The sequence below is a fragment of the Bombus affinis genome, chromosome 14 (genome assembly GCF_024516045.1).
Source record: "Bombus affinis isolate iyBomAffi1 chromosome 14, iyBomAffi1.2, whole genome shotgun sequence".
Lineage (NCBI taxonomy): Eukaryota > Metazoa > Arthropoda > Insecta > Hymenoptera > Apidae > Bombus > Bombus affinis.
Genome location: NC_066357.1, coordinates 6,943,901 through 6,962,420, shown reverse-complemented (window position 1 = coordinate 6,962,420; position 18,520 = coordinate 6,943,901). Strand labels below are relative to the sequence as shown.

Sequence of the window (18,520 nt, the reverse complement as noted above, 5' to 3'; positions counted from 1 at the left end):
ATACTGACTGACTGATAACCGACTCTCCCAAAGACCGACTGTCTTAATTATCGTGTTCGTATATCATAACGATGTTAATAATTCGGATGCAAAATAACAACACGACTCGAACTGTCCTATGACTGATGTGCCGCTACACGAGTATGTATTTCACTGTTGGTCGTTGATTTGTTATTTTCGAATAGCCAGTTTCCAGACGTGGATCGGCTTAGAAAATTGTTCGTAGTCGATTTTAATGAATTACAAGGTAAATTACTTAGCTTCGCTCAAATATCCTTCGTTTTTAAATAAACCAAACTTATCTGTTCTATGATGCAGACAGGACAATATTCTTCCAGATTGCTAAAAAATCTTATTTGATTTTAGCGAATTACAAGGCAAATTACTTAACCCGATTCGAATAATCCTGCCGTACCTTAGCTTATTTCCTTCGGATAATATTCTTCTAGATCGGTAAAAAATCGTTCATAACCGATTTTACCGAATTACAAGGCAAATTACTTAACTTAACTCGAATAATCCTACTTTACCTTAGCTTATTCTATTCAAGCACGACAATGCTCCTCTAGGAATTGGTCATAACCGATTTTGCCGAATTACAAGGCAAATTACTTAGTTCCAGTGAAATAACCCTACCTTAGCCTATTCTCTTCAGACAGGACAATATTCTTCTTATTTATATACCTTCCCTTTTTTTCTCTCTTGTCCTCCCTTTCGCCGTTAAGCGCACTTAACTTTCGATAATAACGGTAGTAAGGCTGAATGATCGACAGGGAGCCGTTGGATTACATAAATCAGCCTGTGTACACTGCGCGAGCCGCGTGTTTGCGCTTACTTCATCGCGTCGCCCGTGCATATTTCTTCGCTCGCCACGCGAAAATCTTTTCGCTCGTTCACCGGTTTGTCGTCGGTCAATGACACGGACGAGTTGCTCGGGGACGGCGTATCGGATACGTTCGCGAATCCGTGAAAACGTTTCGCACGGAATAAAACCAATCTCCGGAAATCGTCGATCGGCAACAGGCGTTGAACATCGCGCGGCTCCGGGATCGACGCTAACCGGGATCAATCGTCGTTCCGTGTGATTTTATACGAAACACATTGTTATGCAAAACGGAGGACGATCGCTGCGAATGATTCCTGGTCCCTTCTCCTTGAATCTCTCGCGCGAATGCATTCCTCGCTAGAGAAAGAAATAATTCCGATCTTCCTCGCGTCCCCCCGCTCTCTTCCACATACTCGGATCCTCTCAACGTGTTTCGTTTTCTACGGATTCTCTGACGTTACAGGTATTGGTGAGGATAACATCGTCGAATTTGTATATTACGATCTGTACCTGTTTATCGAGTTTTTGTTTATGGATTATCGATGGTTATTGACAGTAGAAACACACTTTTTGATAGTTTCGTAATGAATATTTAAAGTAGAATTTTGTTGGCTAGTTTTGCTGGAAGATGTATATTTATCATTCTACTGATATTACTTAACGATATTACTTAAATTCGGAATGTCGTACGCAAAAGGAATTTTGTACGATATCGTATTTATTTTTCGAAAAGCATTTGCGTTAATTGATTATTTCCTGGATCGCGTAGAATGTAGCGATCTTTATCTAACACATATTTCACCGCGTAAAGTTCTCTAACTTAGATAATAATTATTATTATTAATGTAGATACCTTTGGTGTCACGCCTACGTCTCTTATCATAACATAATCGTCTAATTGGTAATTAGTACCATTTACTACATTAATTAATATAACTGAATAGGTACAAGTATATTAAATTTCATTACTACGATCTTATGACTACAAAAATTTCATGCTATGAAAATGAAATATGAAACCTGGTACAAAAAAAGCTCCTGTACTATATCCATCTTATACCTCGAATTGCTAAACCATTATGATCTGTGCACCTTTTTATTATTGTACTTATATACAGTGGCTAGAAAAAGCGTTAGTACGTATGGTTATTTCCCAATGCCTTTTTATAGTCGCCGTATATGACTAGAATTATAAAAAGATGCATAGATCATTCTCATTCTCATTCGAGGTATAAGAATAAAGCATTCTCATTACATTTAGAACAGAGCACGTGTGCGCTGATTTTTCTAAAACGTAGAATCGCTTCTTAACGTGTTCTCTTAATATCTGTGCACGAGATATCGAATCGAGCATTCTATCGCGAACAGGGTAGGTAGGGAGGAGGGTGAACAGGGTAATGCAGCGCGTAACGCGCAGAGCAAAAATAAGCCTGCACAATGTAAAGTCCAACGTTATCGTCTATGAATGGTTTATAGAGGCGCGAGCTGCTTCTACGTCAGCATCGACCGATAAGAGAGCAGCGCGTTACACACATCGTCGTTGACGTCCAAGTGCACGGGCGAGACGTGCCCACGCCGGGGTAAAGGGAGAAAGGGATGAATCGATAGCGGGACAGAAATAGATACCCTGTTCCGCGACGCTGTCCGGATACACCCCATCGATTCGGATCGGTGTTTCTCAAACCTTCGAGCGTCAAAGCGATATCGACGGCTTTTACGTAATTTTACGAAAATTAGAATATTTCCCGCATGATTGCGCGAAACGATAGAACACTGAAAAGAGGGTGAAATTTCAATCCATGCGAATTTTGCTTCTCCATCGCGACGTTATTTGCAACCATTGCGAACAGTCGCGTCTATTTTCTTTTTTGTTTAATATCGAATAATGTAACGAAAGAATCGAGCTTGTTTGACTTTAACGTTATCTAAGATGAAAAAGTTCGGTGATATCTTTGATCCATGATAGCATCGATGATAGCCTTTAGAGATTGATACTATGACGATACTAGTGACGCTATGTTAACGTCAAATGCGTTAATTAAATATATAAATGTAAAATACACGTATGTGCATATTATACACTATCGCGTACAAATTTGCACCACCTTTTGCTCTTTGGACGAAGCAAGTTCTTTCGTTCGCTAAAATCATAATTATATTTTCTGTGTGGAAATTAAAAGCTGAAAACTAGTCGGTCGTTGTGCTATCGGGAATAAAATTAAACGAAGATAAGAATTCTGCATATTTGGTGTACGTGACTGTTTTATCGTAAAACAATCGAAGATCTTTTGATCTCGATTCTTTCTACTTTCTAACTCGATGAGACGTGTTTAACAGTTTATTTCGCGCTTTACAATGGTAAAGTATCAAGGGGACAGAGGGTCGCGGAAAGTATCGGGAATTGAACCGTGGCGCGTGTTCAGTATTCAATAGGAATCGGTTGAAAATAGTTGCAAGATTGACGTCCGCGGTTGAATGTCACGACGTGCTAACGAACCGCGCTCTTTCGCGGAAACAACGAGCTTTCCAAGATAATCGTCCGTATACATACTCGGTGTGACGCAAAGCTGGATTTTATTAGCACTTTCGAAAGGCATCGGCAGTCGGCGTTTCCCGTTCGCTCGTTTGCCGGCAGATTGAAAAAAGGAACAAAGGAACTCGTTAGGTCAAGGATCAGAAATAATCCGAAGTACAACACGTACCGGTGTGGATCGTTAGTCGAATTCTTCCGGTAACTTGGAACGTGCGGGTCCTTGCCACTGTTTCTACACCCTTTGACGCGAAAACCAAGCTTCCTTCTGTCGAAAAATTCACGATTTCCCGATCTCGTGGTGTATTAACCCTCTTTAACTTCAACCATCGGAGCAAAGTGAGTGTCATACCGAGTGATTGTGCGTCATAGTAAATGAGCACGCTTTAGGAATACAATAGAATTCTTAGCAGGGCTTGAGGAGATAGCGCAATTAAGCGCTATTTTCCTAGAATATTTGATTCGCCAAGTAACAACGTTACATTTCATTCGCGATCTTTACAGTCGATTTACGTGAATTTCTTGTCTCAATATCGTAACCGCGAAAGGTTTGTTAACTTAAGATTTGGGAAATTTGGTACTTTACTTCTATTTCTATTGCTTTAGTTTCATAATCATACTCGTTTCCATAGCTTGAAAAACTATAATTAATTTTCTATGACGATAAACACAGATTACTATTTTGTGAAAAGGAACAGTGGACTGTCTTGCGTCACGATTCCAAGTAGTCTGATTTATACACACTTATAGAAAATGTACAGATGCCAAAATACACAAAACGCAATAATACAGAAACTATCCGGGATAGAGCATTCGTTATAACGTTAACCAAGCGAAGAAAATTCCTACTTACCTCGCATTTCTTTAATTATACGAATTTGAGTAAAAACATCCTCTTTGGGCTAGTGTTTCGATCTTTCATATCTGAGTTGAATGCGATCGCATCAAAGGGTTAAAGAAGAAACGAAGCTTCTTCGTGGCAGCCACCGAGTCTCGAGTTCACGGTGGAAATCTATTCGTGGCAAAAAGAGGCCGCAATGTCGAGGTAAACGACGCGTTTCCCTGTTTTATTTCATTGCCGTTTATTAGGGAGAGACAAACCCGCTCACGTAGCGTTGCGAGGGAAACAGGCGTGCAAGCGAGTCAGAGCGAGAAAGATCGATAGGACTCGAGTCAGAAATAGTCTCTCGGGACGATTGTGTGTGCCGTTGAATCGTCAGTCGAATTCCACCGACGGTACGTGCCTCGTCGATTGATGCTGTGTCTTCGAAAACGCAAGCCCGACCCCGGCTATTTAAACGCGGATCCAAAGATCCTCGTGCCGTGTTTCGGTGAAACCAGTGCCTCCATGGAACTTCTTCACGATCGAACAAATGGGGTGAATCGTAGCAATTTGCGCCACGAGCCCCGAGAAACTTTATCGTGCCCACCGTCGCTCCGAGACGCTTAATTCTCAGGTAACTTTCGTTTCTCATCGATCGAAACGACGGTGACCGATATTTATTCGTAGACTGCGGATTTTTACGATTTTATTGGACGTTTGAAGATGTTCAAATATATAAAACAATAGGAATAGTAATAAAATATGCGAAACAGAATACTCGTTATATTTAACAGATGAAACAAGTCGCAATTTGCGATTCATTTCTTTATTTCAATTCAGAAGATAATAGAAAACATAAACATCCGCGGTCTGTTCATTTAAGTTATTCTGCGGTTTTTGCCGCATTTTACTTCAACAACGCATAAGTGTTGCAGATACTGTGTACAAATACAGCTGGTTGTATTCTACGTCTGATTATGTTTTATTTAAAGTAGATAGTTTCCAGCTGATTTCATGCTTTGAGAATTAAATATAAAACTTCGAAGGGGATAGGAAAACTTACAAAGACCGAATCAATGGGATATCGACGTTCTATCTCACCCTTCGTATTCCTTTCATTTATTTCCACCCGATTTTCATTTTTCCACGCACGCTCGATAATTTCCTCACGCAAGAACAATTTGGCAAACGAAACGGTATACACGCATGTTCTTGCAGTTTCTTTTCCTTCCAGATTAACATTATTACGTACATGAACGTATACATATCGCCAGAGATATTGTTGAGCATAAACTGGACGTTTCAAATAAAAATGTACAATTTTAAAGAAACTATATTCTTCAAAAGCGACTGTGCTACAACTACAGAAACTTTTCGGATGACTTAATGTGAATAGCTTGGGACGACTTGATGTGAATAGCAGGGGTGAATAGCTTGGGATGACTGCGAGGTCTGTAAACGAACTAACCGTCGAAAGTAACGACGATTAGGTGAACGATAGACTCATTGGTCGCGACAAATATATCTCTGTCGCGGATAAAAGTAAACTGGAACAAATATAGGATATTTATTCTTGGAAGGTATTGTTTTAAAGCGACGAAACTTAACTTCGATCGAATAAATATCGGATCGAATTCGGGAAACCTAGGTATTTCACGTTGCACTCTTTCGTGTTTGAATCTTCTCGCGTCGGCCCTATTCTCCCTCCAGTTTCATCGTTTCACGCAACACAGCTATTTTGAACGGCTTATTTTTAAACTGTATTTTACATAAAGTATTTTCATCCAATGTATCCTAGAGCCATTGTATTTTTAGTGATTCCAGTCTTTATTCCCTTTTTTTAACCTGACGTTGACGTTATCAGAGGTTTATTAATACGTGATCGCTCTTTGCTTCATCTTATTTCGCGCACAGCCCGATTTGTTCTGCCGCTTTGTCGCGTTTATTTATTAATAGTGGAGACGAACGGGAAAAAGGAAGAGATCGCATAGGTTGTCGCATTATAACATCGTCGATAGGACGTGTAGTAAGTTTTACACGTACGTAATACGAAAAGTACACACTCTATCAGGAAAATATTTAACTTTCCCGAACCTTTAACCCTGCTTCGTTTTCTCAGCCATTTTCCATCCAATCGTATTTTCCCAACGTTAAGAAGTATCTCGAGTCTGAGCGAATAAACGAATCGTTATTGGTACGTGTGATTTCTTTCGTTATTTCACGATTTCTCTCTGCTTCGATGTTATTTTCTTAAAGCGTTATATTTCATAAATAAACCTCCATGCCAATTTTGTTATCGCGTCTTAGATATTAGATGCATTGTCGCGTAATAATATTCTATAAATAGCTGTAACGACGATAAAGTAATCTCACGTTATTAAATCGCATGTTATCGAAGAAAAACACAGGATACTTTTGAACCATCTCGTATCTCGCGCTTGTACAAGAGCCGAAAATTTTTGGGTATTTTTATAGTTACCAAATATATCGCGTATCATACCTTGCTGATGCTAAAAAAGACCAATTAAGAATAAAGGAAAAAAGCACGGCTGCTTCTAAAACAGATTCAAAAAACAAAGCATAGCTGACGCTCTTAAACAAATCGCAGCGTGGTTACGGTTAGGAAAGACAAGCGAGCCATAGTGTTGGCGTTGGGCAGCGCCGGCGAAAGCTGAAAAATGAAAAGTAAAAAGCAGGAGAGCGCGATAACGAGCGCGTCGATTCACCGTGGTGGTTGTTTCCCTCTCGTCTCCGGCTCATTGTAACGAGATTACGCATTAAAAGGTCGAGAAACGAGGAAGTATGATGTAAATTACGGCTCTGGAAACGCGCGCGGTTCTCCGCTCGATAGTAAATTCACCTCTACGCCTCCGCGACAGTAAATTTACAGACTCCTTGGAAACATCAACTGTCACCGTTTTAAGAACGCGCCCCGTATCCGAGCCCGTAACGCTAATATCGCCCGTAAATACGTATTAAACGTATCCGTTGAAGTATTCGTTGTTATTAACGACTTGTTTCCTATTGGACAATTATGTTAATTGCACAGATTTTCTCGTGCAATTCTCTTTTCTGCTCGATTCACGGCCGCACAACCGCGCCTCGTATCCGCGGGCACTGTTCTTCCGCTCATTTTCCACGCGAACAACGCACGAACGAGAGACTTTAAGCTTCTCCGCTCTGACTCGCGAACGACGTTGACCTATTTCCTGCAAATAGACGCGGCCGCGAACCGAACGCGTCTCCTCCCATGCGCTCGCTACCGGAAAAAAAAGAAGCTGTCGATTACTCGATGAAGCTGACGCGTTCAGGTAGCCTTCTCTCTCTCTCTCCTTCTCTCTCTCTCTCTCTCTTCGTCTCTCTCTATCCTCGTTTGGTCGCGTGCAGCCCACGTAATTTCCTTAATGGGCCGACGATTAAGACGAAAATCTTGATCCTCGCCGAAGCAAGCGCAGAGCGACGCTGATGGATAACGGAGGCAGCCGGCCGCGGGCAACGATTTTACGAGGGCCCTTGAATAGCCTGCGTTTTGTTTGATCGTCTAAAGTACTTCGTTCCTCTTCTTCTTCTTCTTCTTCTTTCACGCTGACGACGACCTTGTAACCACTACGTTACGTTACATCATCGAACTGTCGAAAAAGGAATCGCGCGAGGTTTTGGAAATCGATCGATATTTCTTTTTCTTACGAAGAAGTTCGTTCTCTCTTTCAGCAACGATTAAGTCGTCCGTCTTGCCGAGGATGAAGTCATCGGTATTGTTAGAGCGATGCAACGAAGGAGTTTCAATGATCTTGGCCCTATTGATCCGACGAAGAAAAAAAATAAAAATAAAAAAGAAAGGAAAGAAACGAATGCACGAGCTGGTCTGCAGTTGTCGACGCTATAAATAAAGTGGAAAAATCGTGGAAGGAAAAGAGCAATCAAGACGATCGATGCAATAACGTCGCAGTAAGGACGCGAGTGCGCAACGCTCCGGAAGCGGGCGCGCGACCAGCTACGCGGAATCCTGAGCAAACGCGCGGCTTCACCGGAAACGGTCGTTAATCGGCGATCACCGCGGCATCGTGCCGCGCAAAAACGTGCGAAAGAGGTTCGCGCGGACTCGTCGTCGTGACTCATTTCCAGATCGAGTAATGCCAACACTCGAAGCCAGGAACGGACTTAAAAGGACGTTGCACGCGGTGACCATTAACGCCGCTATCGATCAGTCGGCCTGATCCATGCGAAAGTATTTCCCGCGATGACACGTCCAAATTTCGAATCGTCCCGTCCACTTCAATTTACGATGCCGTATGTGTGTACGTTTTTACATGCAAGATTACTGCATAAAAACATGCAGCGATAATTCTTAATGAAGCCTTCATAAACACGACAAACACCATTCACTCCGCACCGGTGAAAAATTGATTCGTGACACGTAACGATCCGATCGGACGTTGCGCTCTCAACGGATCGTGCATCGTTTTACTCTGCTAGCGATTAATGCGCCCCTGAAACCGCGAGCGCACGTACACTCCCGCGCATAAGTATCAAGATATCTCCTGCTAAAATGTGACAATTGCTTTAAATTATCATGGAAACGATTAATTCATTGATTAATTGATTAATCAAGATAACGATGCAAGAACTCGTGAGAGCTGCAGCAACGGAAGATCGAGTCTCCACCGAGACAACAACGAGGCATTTTTCGTCGCTTCTTGTTGCTGCATCTTCCAAAACGTTCACACCAACCAGTAACTTATGGAAACATTTTGTGCGCACTGGCGACTTTCTCAAAAAAGAAAAGAAAACATGGAACAACAACAAAAAGTTGCTCGTTAATGATTCGCGATGAATCGCGAAGACTCGACTAAATATGAAATAGACGCGAAACTCAAAGAGTTCGTCTAAGATCAATCGAAATTCCAAATGAACTAAAAGCAAATACGACAGAAGAATGAATAACAGAATTGGTCGAGGCAACGGCCAAAAGACCATTAGACGCCACCATAGAAGACGTCTTCCGTTCACTAATCAAAGTCATAAATAGCGCGACAAAATTTTGCCTCTATATTTCGCACTATCGTATGTATATGCTTCGCGAAATTAATTCATCTTTACATCAATTTCAAGCCGGCCGGATAATAATTCTTCGATAGTTTCCTAATCGTTTCTCAGGATAACCCCGCTTTCCGTAACTGACCTAATACTTATGCGCGGGGGTGTACACGTACACGCGAGGAGAAACGGTGTATCGCGTACGTGCATCACGCACGATGGGCTACAAACGAAAACACGCTCGTCCCTAATTGCGTTCGGATGTGGGTTACAGACACAAACTACGACTTCTTGTTCCCCGTTCTGGCGATTACTCCCGCTGGACGGGCATTGAGTAATCAATACGAGCGTCTCGAATCAGCCGCGAGAGGAAAGGTTCCTCGAGGCCTCGTTAACGCCAGGATTAAACTCTCTCTCTCTTTCTCTGCATCTCATTCTCTCTCTCTCCCTCTCTCTCTAATTTAGCGAAGATCCTTCGTTGAACGATCGTGACCCCCAATCGGGACCGTTCTAAATGAAGAACGACTCTCATCGATCGGGGATAATCGATTTCCTCGAGGCGTTGCCCTTGACGCGACGATTTTTCCACGGTCGCGTTCACAGAGGAACGAAACGTTCCGCTTTAACGAGCGCCAACTACGAGGGAAATCGGTTCGATCGTTGATGTGCTTTATCGTTTCCGAAGAATTATTCCAATTGGCGAGTTAATTGAGATCCAGGCCACCTGGCCCCGATAAAATATTCACGATGCGAATATCGCTATCTGCGTCTGTCTATGTCGCTGTTTTCGGTGGTGAAATTTATGCCGGCCACTGCCAAAAACACACCACAGCGATTCATGAAGCAGCGATTCGTGTATACTGGCCGTTACGAAATCTCGGTTGATTCGATGCTCGAAATACCTAGCTTCGCGCTGTTATAATGGCTAACAAGTTGTTAAGGAGCTTGGTTTAGTGTACCATCGTTATGCGGTTGCTCAAGACTGCTTGTAATCTTCAGACGAACCCACAATTCTTGTTCATGAATATTATATATGATAAAGGTTAGAAGACTTTCATAATCACGCATTGCTACGATTCTTCCACTATTTTCTTCGAGAATTCCTTATACAAATAGTATAACACGCTTTAATTGAAGCTGATCACTATGTTAATATCGTTACGAAATCTTCCTTCTTTCTCGCTAATGTTCTTTATTTATAGTATCATTATACGGTATCTATAGACAGATGTACAGATTTATCGAAGATATTTACGAAGATATCTCTCGAAAGACAAGAAACCGATCGATTGCATTCTTCCCAAATTTCTCAATTTCGTTATCTCGATGCGCGACTAACGTCCATCTTTAAAAAAAGATTGTTTTCGACATTTTCCAAGTCACATTCACCATCACGGTTTCGCCCTCTGGCTATAAACCACCTACTTGTGACGGTATCGTGCGAAAATGGTGTAATTTTGTTTCTACGGTTATTTATTACTGGTATTCCATATAACCGTGTACCACACTGGTACCGAGACACAAATTGCCAACTTCCGTGAAGCTCCCAGAGGATATTAAAGAAATAGACGAAATTTGGAAAATAGTCGAGTAGATCGACTCTCTTACATCGAAATCATCGCAGAATGTCCCATGTCATCCGCTCCCTTCGAAAACCAAATATCAACAAGTGTTGATATTCAGTTTTCCGCCAGGCAAGAATCACCCACGGCCCACATGTTCATCGTCAACACTGCGCTGTCTCGTTGATACCGGCCAATTGAACGCTCCTTCGTCATGTAGGCGAAACAATCGGGACCAACAAAGTGTACCTATCGGAGCACTTTGAAAGCAAAGAATCTAGAAGGGATGCCAAAAATTGTCTACATTGGTTGACTGACTCATCGTGGCCGTGTACGAGAGTTCTTCTCGAAGAGCGCGGTGCTAGTCATCCCGGGTATTTGGGGATGCTGGGCGGCTCAGGTGGTTGCGTGGCGGCCCGAAATAGAGGCGTTCGCCCGCGCAAAATCGCTGCGAGTCGCGCCGCGAATAGTGCGCGCCCACCGCCTTCCCGAGAGCCGTCGGTAATTTTAGAACGTTTTGTTTTCGTGCCAGAATACCGTGGCGGCCGGCACGCTACACGCACACGCGACCGCGTGCTGCTGCGCTCCTGCTGCCGCTTTCTTGCTCGTCCGCAGATTGCGCGACGATTACGTTCCGCGTGTCCGGTTTGGCCGCGTGCGCAAAGCGTCGAGATCGATGCACGCGCGACACCCACGCGACGCAACTCGCTTCTACGAAGTTGCAATTGGATGGGGTGTGTGTGTGTGTGTGTGTGTCGCCTAATGGTGGAGCCGGAAGATTATGGTTTTCGTCGAGTGTTGTGATGAGATCTCGAACATTTCCGATCGGTTTGAATTTGTGCGGGATAAAGTAAGGTTGCTTGGCTCGGCCAAGATTCAGCGTGCTCATCCTACTACGATTTTCACATTTTTACTTTAGTAACCAGAAAAGATTTGTTACGTTTGAGGAAAATGTTTAACGCAAGAGCGAACTTGTTTCATATTTTGCTCAAATTGAAGGTGTATCTTAACGTTTCTTGATGTAATTGTGTCGAATATGATCGAGAAGGAAAGCAGTAGAATTATAATCGAATCTCGAACTTGATAAGAGACGAGGTAATATCTATCGTGTTTTTTAAGTTCCGCGGGAAGAAACATCAAACCGAGGAAATGATCGAAGTATACTTACGGCTGGGCTATTCGAGTCAACGAGAAGATATTATGTTGTGAAATAACTTCCAAAAATAAAGTAATAGCTATACACGTGTTATTGAATTATATTGATTACACAACTGAGAGTATGAAGATTGAACCAACTTCTTTCTTTCCGATGAATAGAAGTGTTACATCCTCGAAAGAAAACAATGTCGTCGAGATACCAGTGTATGTATACGATATGCAATATTTCGCTGTTTGTCGCGTGCCTGATAACAACTCAAATATTCCCTTTTCAAATGTAGATCGTTTAAAAATCGTTTGTAAGCGAATTTCGTTGAATTGCAAGGCAAATCGCATAGTTCGACCGAAATGTTCTGACTCGGACACTACTTTGAATTTTCAAAATGCCATAATCTTTGAAATTTCTGTATTCTGGTTTCCACCAGCTAACATGTGCTCGTTCGAAGCTCAAGAGGCGTTGCGTCGTACGGAACAGCTTTCTTGGCTCGAGTTTCTGCCGAGTTAGATAAGCGACTTGGCTTTCGACGCGGTCGAAAATTCACTGGGAAACACATTGGTGCACGATCGCGAATCGGCCGCGTATCCGCTAACGTAACGCCTAAACGCGCTCGAAAGGCTTCTTATGAACTTATATATGGCACTGACTCATTATAATATCGCGCAACCTGTCGCCGCGCAACTATTCAACCATTGATTCGAAACGCCTGCGTTTTCAGGAAAAGTGTCGCGATAATGCGCACAAAATTATTTCAATGTGATCAAATCGGAGCTAAACAAATAAAGCTTTAACGATCTGCCAATTTTCCGAACAACAACGAAAACAATATGCATTTATCAGTTTTCTGTTTCCTTCTCCCTCTGTTGAAAATTTACCGGGTTAAAGTGCCTTTATCTGAGAAGTCACTGACAGCTTCCATCACGAGTGAACGCACGTTGCCCGATAAATGTTCTTCCGTTGTATGAAATCGCTTCCGTTTACGAGTCTCAATTTTCACGCGCGCGTGTCGCGAGTTTGCGTGGTCAAACGAGCCAGCAATTAATACAACATGGAAAAACAACGATGCAATGAATGGACGGAGACGAACACATTGTGTGGAAGAGAAATCGAAGCAGTAGAAGAGAACGAAGTTTAAGCAACGGAATAATAAGCAAATCGAGAAACACAGACACGCTCGTTTTATACCGATCTCCTGTTTCCTACTGCTTTGTGTCTTTTACTACCTGGCACCTGGGGATCGACAATGGCAAATGCAGCCTTTTTTAGTCATCGTAATTTATTCGACTCTTCGATCGTTCAGTTCCAAACCTCAACTCTGCGTCGTTCGAATGGCGAAAAAAAGATTGAAGTGGTCGAGGCAGCTCCACTTTCCGATAATTTGTATAAATCAACAGAAGCAATCAAGATTGGATCACTTTCTTGAAAGGTGCCATAAACCGGGTCGCTCAAAGACTAGTTGATTAACTCCATAAATTAAACCATGGAAAAATATAACAGTAACGAATATTATGTCTGAGAATTTATCTTAGAATTTGCAATCATGTATTGTGATAAAGAAATTTGTGAAAATAGATGCCTCGTTGCTTGAGATATCCAACGCTAATTTAATAAAATTGAGAACTTCATAAAAGGTGGACTTCATCACTTTGGTATTTGTCAAGTAAAAGTCGTAGCAATAAAGCTTTTGATTATGAAACCTATACCTCTCTCTTCCCATAAATAGCTACAATTTGAATATTGTCTCTTTATTGTCGCAAACCCTTCAATCGAGAACAAGCCAAACAAAATACTTTGAATCGCAGCTAGAGAAAAGCTTTGCAAAGAGGAGAGGAGAGGAGAAGAGGAAAAGAGAGAGGGACAAACGGAGGCGTGCATGTGGAAAAGAAAACGAGACAGAGAATGGTCGCGTGGCAGTGCGTGGCCCCAAATAGGGCATCAGGTGGTTACACGACGCCCGCGAGAAAAAGATCGTTTGCGCGTGCGCAGACGCGCGTGCGCCTCTCGTAACCGGACACACGCACGCATGTATAGAAGCGCGTATAGCTGAACGGCACGCGCGCTCTTACAGGTGGTGGCAACTGGCGCGGTGGCACAGGAAATTGCTCCTTTGCCGTAGCAAACCCAGTCCGGAACTTTGCGGGCCACCGTTCACCCGGTTTAGTCGCCGGAGCAATCGAACACCGCTTTCAAACAGATTCGACACGTGCGCGCGCCCGTGCAGAGAGAATAATCTCTCTCACCTGTTGCGCGTCTGTTTTCGCTTCCTTCGTTCGCTCTCTGCCTCGATATTAATCAAAAAATCGCATCACCGGAAAGATCATTTATAAACTGGTATCTCTGAGTCCATAGTATCGTTCGTGGTATTCAAAATATCACGGTGTTTGATTATCATTGATGAATTGAATATGTATAAATAGTTTCGTTCGATGCTACAGGAATCACATTGCAAAGAAAGATAAGGAAAACGGAATAAAGTAATGTTTTAGGCAAGTATTAAAGTAAACGCAATCTTACACATTCTTGAAATTATAATGTTTGATCGTGATTGATCAATCGAATATACATAAGTCGTTCACTGCTACAAGAATCACATTCCAGACAGATAAGGAAAACAAAGTAAAGTAACGTTTTCGCGAAGTACTAGAGTACTTTACATGTTCTGGCAAACATCATTATGTTTGATTATTACTGATAGAATAAAAATAAGTAGTTTCGTGCAGTGATATGTCAGACAGCTACAGCAAAGACAATTTCACCGTAATTGATAGTAATCCGTGGCCCGAAATCTATCATAACCTAATATCGAAAAAGTATATAATGCTACAGCGACTAAATAATTCTCACGTTCGAGAATAAGCGAGAGAAACTAACGGGAAGTTTCGTCTCTAAGTGGACGCGCTTCGATCGATACGTGTTCACGAGAAGGGACACCGGTGGTGGCCGCAAACTCTCGAACTGACGATAAACCAACGTCTATCACTGAGTGAACCGTCGGTACGCCGGCGCCATCGGCGTCAACAGCTATGAGCTTACGCAGGCGGAAGAACGAGGGGTGGTGGACGTAGCGCCGCATTCGTGATATTATCTACCACAGATCGAATACTTGACGGTATACAACGACGGGAGAAACTTCCCTCCCTTATCCCAGCTCATTTAAATATTTTTACATATTCCCAAAATTCGCTGTATCTTTGTTCTATATTTTGTTTTTTTCCTTTTCCTCCGCGTGACTTCTTTCCTGGAAATCCTCGAACGCGGTCTCGAACGAGGTCTCGAACGCTGTCGATCGCAAGGGAGACGAGCGCGCGCGCCGCGTCCTACGTCACGCCAGTCTACGTCACTGGAGAACCGAGAAACGCCAAGGAGGGGGCAAGCTGGGGGCAGCGATCACGTGGAGGGGAGTTAGGGGAAGGTGGGAGCGCGCGAAGAGCTGCACGGTGGGGGCAGAGATGCCTGCGAGCAGTGGCGAGCAGTGACGACGTGCTGGTTGCGTGGTGGGAGTAGCGGCGCGTGTGTACGTAACACATACGCGGTTGGCTATATACGCGGCACGCAGACAGGCGCGCATTGATAGGGGACCGCAGAGCGGGGATTGGCTGGCAGTCGACTCGCCGCTTCCAAATATGGGACAGTCTCCGCGGTCCATTCATAAAACTACGGGGCGCGCCGTCGCTCGGCTCAGTTCGTGCGCGACCCCCACGCATCGCGCGTCCTCCGACGATCCGAGCGCGCGATCTGCTGCCTCCGACACGCACACCTAACCGCGGAGAGGTACATATCTACCGAGGCACACGATAAACCCGACGAAGGAGATAGAAAGAGGCGAACGGAAAGAACGAGAGAGAGAGGAAAAGGAGAGAGAGGAAGCGGCGAAGAAAGAAAGGGACGGAGGACACGGAACGACAAATAGGCGCGCGGTCGCGCGCGCGCCTGCACCTACAAGACACTCGCGCGCGCGCGAGCCAAATCATCGTCGCGTACAGTATTCATTTCGCGAGTGAAAGAATCATCATTTTGATATAATTGCGAATTCGTGAGCTTGGACTTGGACGACCGGCGTTTCGAACGAAATATTCTAGAAGAAAAGGCAGACGAAAAGTGACAACCACTAACGTCTTGGAGGAAGAGTAATCGCGGTTCCGCGTTTCATCCCTTGACGCCGGCTCGAGCCGCGGATCCGCATAGTCGCGCATCTTCGTTCGTTGGTAGCGCGCGGGCGCGCTCGAGGGAAACGAACCGGCGGCAGTCCCTGGTGGTCAGACCGGCCGGCGTGGCGCGGCGCGGCAGCCGTTCCGGATCGGGACGAAGACCGAGACGAGGATCGGTCGCGATCCGGTGAGATTGGATTTTTCGAGAGTCTCCGTGCGTATAATTGGGTGGTGGTGGTAGTGGTTTGTGGTTGGTGGTGGTTGTGCGCTCGCGGTGGTGTATAGCTATCCCGCCGCCGCCGCGGCGACAGATCGCAGGCGCGCGCGCTCTCGCGAAAGAGAGTGGGATCTCGAAGGGAGAAGAGAGAGGGAAAGAAAAGGAAGGACAAAGAGGCGAGCGATCGCGAGACACGGTTTTTGCCGCCCGGCGTCCGCTCCCTCGTGTGTGTATACCTCGCTGAGAAAGAGAGACTCGGCGCGTGCCGCGCGACGGATAAAAAAGGGGGAGCGCGTGCTACGTCCGCTTGACTACTAACCCAGTGACTGGAGCTATACGGAGGGAAAGAGGGACAGATACGACCGATCTCAACGGACTTGACGTTTAGATCTATCGTGTGCTCGTGTACGAACCGAGAGTTCGTACCACGCGACCCTCTTCTCAACCCTTTCGACGTCGCGTCGGTGTTGTTGCACAGAGGACGAAGGGAAACTGATTCTACTAGACTAAGACTGAAAAGACGGATAAGGGCTAACTCGCGTAGAGCTTGTATATCCGGTGGGAGAGAGAAAGAGGCTTAACTGTGTCGGGACGACCGAGGAAGGACAACATTTTAACCATAATAATAGCGTTGAACGATACAACCGCAGGCGAGGACACGCAGTGCGGTACCGAGGAGGTTGCCACCGCCAGCCAGGGAGGCGACCAACTCCAGAGGATGACGATGGACGGCATGGAAGTGGTGGGCTCGCAGCCCCACGCGGCCACCAGCCCGTTTTTGCTCTCACCGCCACCCCTCGGACATCATCATCATCATCCTCATGCTACCTTCAATCTTCAGACAGTGCAGCTTAGTTTCGACGCGTGTCTACCGTACAACGCGGCGACATCCTCGAATTCGATCGTTTGTGGTGTTGGCGGCACGTCAACGCCAGCCGCTACCACTTGCACCTCGTCCACGAGTTGCAACAAAACGATTCCAACCTTGTCGCTGGCAACTTGCGCGCCCTTGCAAGCCCAGCATCAAAACAATACCGATTCCTCGGATCCCCATGGCCGACAACATCATCATCACCATCATCATCCTCATCAACGACTCGACGACCATCAACATCATCGACACGTCGATGCCTCCTCGCCGTCCAACGATTCCACCGACGGGAAAAGGCATCTGCAGACTGTCAACACCGAGGACAAGGACTGTTCCAGGGAATGCAGAGACGATCTTCAGGAGCCTAACGAGAAGGATAAACCAGGTGACCTAAACACGCCGGTTACCACCAGCAGCGATTTACCGTCCTTCTTCGGCCCTTCCGCGCTCGTCGAGCCACCTCCTATTTCAGGTACCTACAATCAACAGTCCTTTAACAAAAAACAAAAAAAAAAAGAAACAAAAAAGAAACAAAAACAAAAATTCGATCAGGCAACGATAACTTCTTCTTTTCATCCTTCGTAGTCGTGGCGTGGTAAAATAACTTTATCATCGTCGAGTTTCCTATTAATCGAATCTTTCTCGTACGACAGAGATCCTTTGCGTATGCACGCCTCGACGAGGTCAGATCGTTAAAACGTGTTCCACGATAATCGAATAGCGGAATTCGAAACTCGTCGGACGCGAGACACGTGAAAATAAACGCTCGTCGAACAACGCGCACCAAACCAGTAGTAATCGGCTGTGCGATTCGAACTTTAGCGACCTTGCACTTGCTGTGTTTCACGAACGTCCCAACTTTCGCTTTCTGCATATCTGCCAACTCCTGCTGCTGCTGTTACCCTCGTAGCTGCGTCAAGCACCCCTTCGAAAATCCGGCTTTTCCGCGTCAATTTTCGAAAGTGATCGCGTTGCGAGTCCTCGGTCGTCGCGGCCAAGTGCATGATGTGCCAGCGTGACGTATATCGGTTGGCTCTCGCGAAAACGGCTAATATCGAACCTGCCCGCCTGTCGCGGATCAATACTCAGCGACCCCGACATTCAGAAACCCTTCTCCGCCCGTCCCTGCATCACCGCCGCCTCCGCCTCCGCCTTCACCTCTGTCTCCCACCACCCCTTGCCAGTTCATTCATGCTTCCAAGAACCCCCACCTCGTTCATCCGGACCGATACAACCACCCTCCGTTACGCCGATAGTCGTCTTTTCCGTGACTTTCTCGCTAACGAAACGAAGCAGATCATTCGTTCCCCTTTATCGTTCTGTACATCGTAGTCTCCTCTCTTCTCTCGT

The 18,520-nt window shown here is 44.9% G+C and overlaps 1 protein-coding gene across 2 annotated transcripts in view; it reads left to right on the top strand.

Moving 5' to 3' along the window:
- Positions 1 to 18,520, top strand: part of LOC126924370 (dendritic arbor reduction protein 1-like) — a 36,285-nt gene that overhangs the window by 13,105 nt on the left and 4,660 nt on the right. Inside the window, exon 2 of one of the 2 annotated variants that reach the window (XM_050738766.1) lies at positions 16,950 to 17,555. In XM_050738766.1, the coding sequence (XP_050594723.1) occupies positions 16,950 to 17,555 (606 nt within the window). Of the gene's footprint in view, positions 1 to 16,949; positions 17,643 to 18,520 lie in introns of both variants that reach the window. The other variant, XM_050738765.1, reaches the window with a different exon arrangement.